The sequence below is a fragment of the Polyergus mexicanus genome, unplaced genomic scaffold, assembly GCF_030449975.1.
Source record: "Polyergus mexicanus isolate NDT 795.1 unplaced genomic scaffold, iyPolMexi1.0 SCAF_16, whole genome shotgun sequence".
Classification (NCBI taxonomy): Eukaryota; Metazoa; Arthropoda; class Insecta; order Hymenoptera; family Formicidae; genus Polyergus; species Polyergus mexicanus.
In genome coordinates, this window is record NW_027223336.1 from 7153713 (window position 1) to 7160674 (window position 6962).

Sequence of the window (6962 nt, forward strand, 5' to 3'; positions counted from 1 at the left end):
TTTAATATATTTCCCCATGCATTCAAGTATAATTAGAAAAATAATTTTTAATTAATGTGCGTTTTATAAAATATTCTAGTTTAAATAAAAAAATTTCGTTCAATTTTATATCATATATATTTGATCAGATGGTAATATCATTTAACTTTTTGATATTTTTAGATATTATAGATGTGACATTATATGTATATATGTTCTGTGTTCTTCGCTGCAGAGGAGCAGAGGTACAATCTGCTTGGGATCTGTCATACTCCAAGTAAAAAATCTACTTGCGATCTGACAAGATCCCAAGTAAAAAATCTATTTGGAGTGTCTGTTAGATTCCGATAATATATCATCTGTTCTTTTCTGCTATCCGAAGTTAGCCTAAACATCGAGCTCACGCGGTTTTTGCTTGTGTGCGTTATCCCCTCTACTATAGCTGCGTATTGCTTGACTTTGAGTTGTCTCCATTCTGGGCATTCTGGCATTACTGGCATTGGCTACAGAGCGACGATAACTGGAAATAACCTCGCATCCGCATGCGAGGCAATTTGATGCATTCGTTCGGTATTATGTAGTCGCCAGACTATAACTATTTATAAAACCAGCTCGCGGATGGAGCATGTCCTTTAAAATGGTAGAGCAAACATTACTCGCGGCAAATCGGATATATTTGGTCATTGTCTCTTTTAGAATCTGTTAAAATTTTCGAAACATTGTTTCTCCAATGGAGCAATCTTGTTCGTGAGAATTTGACAACAGCCAGAACGTCTGATTGAACATGGTAATCTTAAAACATTAATTCATTTACAGTATATTTTATGTATTTCTTAAAGTTATGCTCTTTGTTATGTCTGTTTTTTACTTACTCTGTATATAATAACAGAGTGTTATACATATATGACCTGTATATTTCTTTCAGGCTTTGTTAGGAGCACAATTAGTCATCACTCTTGTAATGGTCAGTATCATACAAAAATTAAGTCCACATTTTTCTTTCGCGAGATGGATCTTGTGTTCTACTGGGTATGTATTTGCATGCATTTAGATACAAAAAACAAGTTATGGACACGATAGTAATGTACTAAAATCTATCATCACTTTTTTTCATTTGTACAGATTGATACGATATCTGTATCCGACAGATCAACAACTTAGAACATTGGCTGGCGTGCCAAAGGAGAAACCAAAGAGAGGAAAACACAATGAAAACGGCAAAGTGGGAGATGTGTTTCATATTCCTAGAAATCTAGGTATTCAGCTCGAAAGTGCAAAAGTGACAGCGCTTGATATTGTGCACTTAAAATATTATACAGAATATCAATGGCTACTGGATTTCTCTCTATATGCTTCTATTGTTTATATATTGACAGAGGTTAGTGTGCTTGCTAATTACTGCTCATCTAATACATGGATACTTATGTATGTGTGTGTATATGAATATATCTTTTTCTATATAATTAGTTTATTAATTAATGTTATATTTATAACTTGTATAGTGTATATTTTGTAATATTATCTACATTCTTTTTTTTTATTGTTTACAGGCATACAATTACTTATATCCGATCAAAGATGAGATTAATCTCAGTGTACTGTGGTGTTTGGTAGTTCTGGGTTTTGCATTGTATCCTTTGGATTAAAATCTCTATTAGAGAATCTTAAATGTTTTATATTTAACATAAAAAGTTATAGGAGATAGAAAATGTGTAGCTTTGCTTTCCTTATGTAATTTATAGTAAAGTACTACTTTCCCTCTGGGTACAATATTTCAGAGGAGAGGAAAGTGTAGGTGAAAGATCTACATGTATTGTTACTGGATTTGCATATCTTCTCATTGCTATGATGGTGCTTATAGTTGATGAAAATAAATTGGAAATTGGCTTGGAAAAGGCATATACAAGTTTCAATCATAGCGCTTCTCGATTTTTAGATACTCAAGGACTTTCTTCCACGTGAGTTGATTACATAATTCATTATTACTAATGATCTTATTGGAGCTTTATTGATTATTTGTATAATAAATAGAATATTCTTAATGATAGGATACTCTAGTAACAGATTTTTATTTTTCTTGTAATTACATATGTATTTATTAATAGTAAATAACATAACTATACGTTTAATACAGTATATACATATAGTTTAATATAACACTAGCTTCTATTTATTAACTTATTCAATAAGAATAGATGTTGAAGATTATATAACAATTATTTTTAACCTTATTAATAATTATTTGATCTTTTTTTTTATAATGTTATTTAATAAATATGGAAGACTTATATTATAATATTAATTATTATATTTAATATAGGGGGCCAGCTTCAAAAATAGTTGTAAAGTTCTTCCTTGCCATATGGTGTGGTTTATTGGGATCGTTATTCACTTTCCCAGGATTAAGGGTATCAAAGATGCATTGGGATACATTGAGGTTACGATAAACTTTATTCAATTCAATCAATATTGAATGCTGATTATATATTATATATGAAAATAATTACAGGTATTATAAAGACTACAAATTATTGTTGTTAATAGCGAATATCAGCTATGTTTCACCATTGCTACTGGTGAGCTTATGGATTACACCTATCAGCAGGGATTATTTGACTGTTCGAATATTTAGTGGTATGACTAGTCCACTGTAAGTCAATATATATTATATATCTAAATCAAATTAGATGAATATAAAAATTAATTAAAGATTTTTTATTATAGAATGACAGCTGCAAGTTTTGACAGTATGAGATTGATTATTATCGTCGTTGCTGTTTTATTAAAGATTGTACTAATGCCAATATATTTGCAATCTTACTTAAATCTTGCAATTCAAAAATTAGAAATTCAGAAAAAAGAAGCTGGTAGAATAACTAATGTTGACTTACAGAAAAAGGTATATCATAATGGTTGTATAACTTACAATGTCATATAATAAGACTAATAATTATATTAAAAAAGAGAGTTTTCTCTCCTATAAATATCTAATAAAAAACGAGTTTTATTTTATATATTACAGATTGCAGCTGTATATTATTATCTATGTGTAGTTGCGCTACAGTTTGTTGTTCCAATAATTATGTGTTTATTTTTTACATTTCTCTACAAAACGCTCGGTAAGAAAAATGTTTTTTATGAAATATACAACATGCAATAATGCCTCTGTATTTCTTGTTGAATTAGGTGGTTTTACTTGGGAAGGTATCTTAAAAGGGACGCTAGAGGAAGAGTGTCCAGCGGATGAATTACCGAAGTTACACTTATCTACAATTAGCAATGATAAGACTGTTGTACAAACTGCTGAAGAACTTCAACTTGCATTAAGTTCGTTGAAGCAGGTGATATATCTCAATATATTCGAGAAAAATATTAATGATATAATGTTTCTAAAAAATTTGATAATATTAAATCTGCGATGTTTTATAATGTAAAAGAATATATCTCTTTTGTTACAGATCTTTACCACAGATGTTTACAGAGGTATCTTAGGATTGGCAACATGGTGGAGTTGTTTTGCATTATTTGCGACTAGCGCTATGGGCATGTTTTATCAATCATATTTTTCCAGCATATGAAGATATCTAAGAGAAAATCCAGACATCGCACAAATCTCCATTATTTCACAAATCAGTCATTCATTATTAGAATCATAGCATTGTCCATTCAAATACATATTTTCAGACTACCAATTTTAACATATGCCTATGGTCAAATAATTAGGATGACAGCTATGACGTATAATGTACGATTTTGTAATACATATATGGCAATAAATATAATATTGCAGTTGTATTATAAATAAGGACTTGAAACTTAAAATCTTGCTCGTATTAAAAATGTTATTAGTATATTAACATGCTATTTATACAGTATACAGGTAAAACAGTGCTAAATTAGTAATGTTCGTGTTTTTTTGTAGTACAAACAATCACTGTAATGATTCTATTTCACGAATTTCATGTAATACAGAGAAATAAAACCGTTACCAGTGAAATACTTAACACTATTGTCTACTGTCTACTTGATTGTATTTAATACTCATCGTACGACTACATTGTTGTCGTGTTAAGCATTTTGAAAGCAACTTTCTCCATTATCAACGATCTTAATCTCAGTGAAAATAGTTTTCGAACTTGAAATTCCTGTTTACACTTATATAACGTAAAAACGATTAATTTTCTGTTTTACATAAAGCTTTTATCGTTCCATGATTTTTGTCTATCATATTTTGAGAAAACTGTTATTTGTCATCTGATCGCGATTCACGAATTGTTTAATATCGGTATCTTGGAGAAAGTATCCGCTACAACGATGTCGATCAGATGCTACTCACGTTTCATGCCAATTGCTTCCGTAGTATATAGCTCCCCACAGAATTTCTTGGCACCGTAATACCATCGTGATTCTCGCCGACGATAATACTGTGCTTCTATTATACGAATATCACATTAAGAGATAATTTGTATAGTTTTTCATAATGTTGGTGAGTAACGAATAGCAGATTATGATGTAAAGAAAATTTAAGAGTATATTGTTTTGTATCATAAATCAAATATATTAAAATATTAGCTCTACGTGTTCTTCATAAGTTTTATAAGATTTAAGTTTACAAGATTTTATAATAATTTTATAGTCAGTTTTTAATATTTTATAAAGTGTTGCTACTTTTATCAATTAAAATCAATGAGAATAATTGTGACATATTCGGGAGAAAAATATATATACATTAATTAAATGAAAAATATATTACATTTTTAAAATGATAATTGATAAAAGTGTCAGAGCGCTCTCTCTCTCTCTCTCTCTCTCTCTCTCTCTCTCTCTCTCTCTCTCTCTCTCTCTCTCTCTGTTACATAAGCTACCCTTTTTTAAAGATTTTATAATTGGTTATTACTTTTATTACACGTTCAATGTTAAGGAATAATTAAATACCGTATTTATCCTCATGTCACAATTATCTCGATTGATCTTACAAAATTATAATTTGCAGAAACACGCGATTGTTGTCAGTGCATTGTATTATCTCGTCATAGCTGAGCCACCCGTTCAAGCTGTAAAGCCAAACATAATAGGAAGTTCCGAACAACATACCTCTTTCAGTTTTATCCGACCGGGATTAACGCAAACGTCGTTCGCATTCAACGGGCCGAGCTCCCATCAATCTTTCGCATCTAGCATCGGCAATCCTCAGTTAGCGCAAAAAGTTTTGCCAAGTTTAGCGCATGCTCTCGCCTACAGAAATCCTGGCTTAGGTTTGTGTTTAAAAAATACTATACCCAATTCTTTTTTTATTACGATGATGATATAACTTTGTACAAAAGGTATATTAAAGATATATATAATTTTTACATATGAAATTCTATACAAATCAAAGATGGGAAAAAATAACGAAAAATTAATTTTTGAATAAATTTGCGACGAGTTGACGGAAATTTTTTAATTATAGGATATTATCCATTTGGTTCTATCGCGAATGGTGCGGTTCCGCAACAACCGAGTTTTGCAGCATCCGCAACTGGACCATTAGCTTATCAGGCCGTTGCAGATCCCGCTACTACATTAGCGTACATGCAGCAATTGCAGCAGCCACAACAAGCATATTTGCATGCATATCAACCGAATACTGTTTATCAATTGCAATTAGCGCAATTGCTTGCTCTTAGACAGGCACAGCTTGCGCAAGGTCAACAAGGACAATTACAAGCGGTTCAGTCAGAGCAGGTAATTTTTATATTATATATAAAAATAAAAATGGAAATTTTAAAATAATTGTTACACAATATTAGTGACAATATCGGATTTTTCTGTCTCTATTTAAATTATAAATAAAATTGTCTATTGCTGTTAAATTATTTTGCATAGAGAAAAATAATAATTATCGTATGTATGTGTGCGATGTATTAAGTATGATTTTTGTTAATAGTAACTGTACACAGGTACCTGAACAAATTCAGTTACAACGACAAGAGCAGCAACCAGAACGACAGCAAAATTTATTAGGAATCGCTTACTCATCTTCCCCATCTGTAGCGCATGTAAAGGTTTCTGGGAATGGATACAAGTTCAACTTTTAATGCTATAATATTTATTGTTTCGTACTGTATATAACACTAAAATAATTCTTATTTATATAATTTCTAAAACATATACACGAGCGCATTGATATTTCTTGTAAAAAGATGTTACAAATAAGAGAATTCACACATATATTTCGCATACTCAAGTACTTCGTATAGCGATCAAGCATATTAATATTTAACAATCACTCACTATAACTATTTCATAGGAATAAAATTAATTAACTTATACAAAATTTATAGATTTTTTTCTTCGCTCTTAATAAGATTTTCAAGCTCTCTATAGGTAAAATAAAATTCTTATAGGCGTATATTATCAATTGAATATTTCTACAAAAGTATATGTATCATTACTGATTCGAAATGACAAAAATTATCCCCGAAAGGCCCCGGGGGGATTCGAACCCCCGATCTCCTGTTTACTAGACAGGCGCTTTAACCAACTAAGCCACGGCGCCTTTAAATTTCCCCTGAAAATATTAATTTCTTCAGAAGTTGCTTCATATTTAAACTTTTAATTATGTATCGATTGTCTTTATAATGTATTATAATTATATTATTAATATTATATATGTAATTGAATCAGGATTATTGTTAACTGGATAATTTATGATTAATAACGGACATAATTACAAGGATTATAAAAGATTCTCAAAACATATAAACAGGGGATTGCAATTGTATGGACGAATTGTATTATCGAAGCACATATTAGAAATAACACAAATAAGATAATATAATTGTATATTATAAAACTTAAGTGAAATATTCTTAAATACAGAATATTAATAAATGGAAAGAAAAATAACAAAGTACTCTGCGTTGATACCTCCCCGACGGGGAATCGAACCCCGGTCTCCCGCGTGACAGGCGGGGAAGTACTCTGCGTTGATACCACTGCTT

At 30.6% G+C, this 6962-nt stretch overlaps 2 protein-coding genes and 1 non-coding gene across 4 annotated transcripts; 2 read left to right on the forward strand and 1 right to left on the reverse strand.

The window, feature by feature from the left end:
* Positions 1-227: 227 nt before the first annotated feature.
* On the forward strand, positions 228-3906 carry Emei (transmembrane protein 161-like emei). The gene is made up of 11 exons (XM_070308640.1): positions 228-766; positions 905-1008; positions 1102-1357; positions 1530-1609; positions 1722-1937; positions 2300-2416; positions 2489-2629; positions 2704-2878; positions 3002-3098; positions 3166-3320; positions 3438-3906. The coding sequence occupies exons 1-11, from the start codon at positions 764-766 to the stop codon at positions 3555-3557; spliced, it is 1464 nt and encodes a 487-aa protein (XP_070164741.1). The 5' UTR covers positions 228-763; the 3' UTR covers positions 3558-3906.
* A 963-nt stretch (positions 3907-4869) lies between these two features.
* Positions 4870-6795, forward strand: LOC138940206 (uncharacterized). Of its 2 annotated transcripts, none has more exons than XM_070308837.1 (3): positions 4870-5234; positions 5429-5703; positions 5919-6795. In XM_070308837.1, exons 1-3 carry the CDS (start codon positions 4928-4930, stop codon positions 6054-6056), a joined length of 720 nt encoding a protein of 239 aa, XP_070164938.1. In that variant the 5' UTR covers positions 4870-4927; the 3' UTR covers positions 6057-6795. The 2 variants fall into 2 exon arrangements, with proteins under 2 accessions (XP_070164938.1, XP_070164940.1); XM_070308839.1 differs by having other exon boundaries at positions 5906-5995.
* Trnat-agu (transfer RNA threonine (anticodon AGU)) lies at positions 6444-6517 on the reverse strand. The gene has a single exon. It is a non-coding gene; the product is annotated as a tRNA-Thr (tRNA).
* Positions 6796-6962: the final 167 nt, after the last annotated feature.

Coding starts and splice junctions, on each gene's coding strand:
- Emei (XM_070308640.1), top strand. Junction 1,009..1,101: donor TGGATCTTGTGTTCTACTGG/GTATGTATTTGC, acceptor TCATTTGTACAG/ATTGATACGATATCTGTATC. Junction 1,938..2,299: donor ACTCAAGGACTTTCTTCCAC/GTGAGTTGATTA, acceptor TATTTAATATAG/GGGGCCAGCTTCAAAAATAG.
- LOC138940206 (XM_070308837.1), top strand. CDS start 4,928: ATGTCACAATTATCTCGATTGATCTTACAAAATTATAATTTGCAGAAA. Junction 5,235..5,428: donor CTACAGAAATCCTGGCTTAG/GTTTGTGTTTAA, acceptor TTTTAATTATAG/GATATTATCCATTTGGTTCT. Junction 5,704..5,918: donor AAGCGGTTCAGTCAGAGCAG/GTAATTTTTATA, acceptor AACTGTACACAG/GTACCTGAACAAATTCAGTT.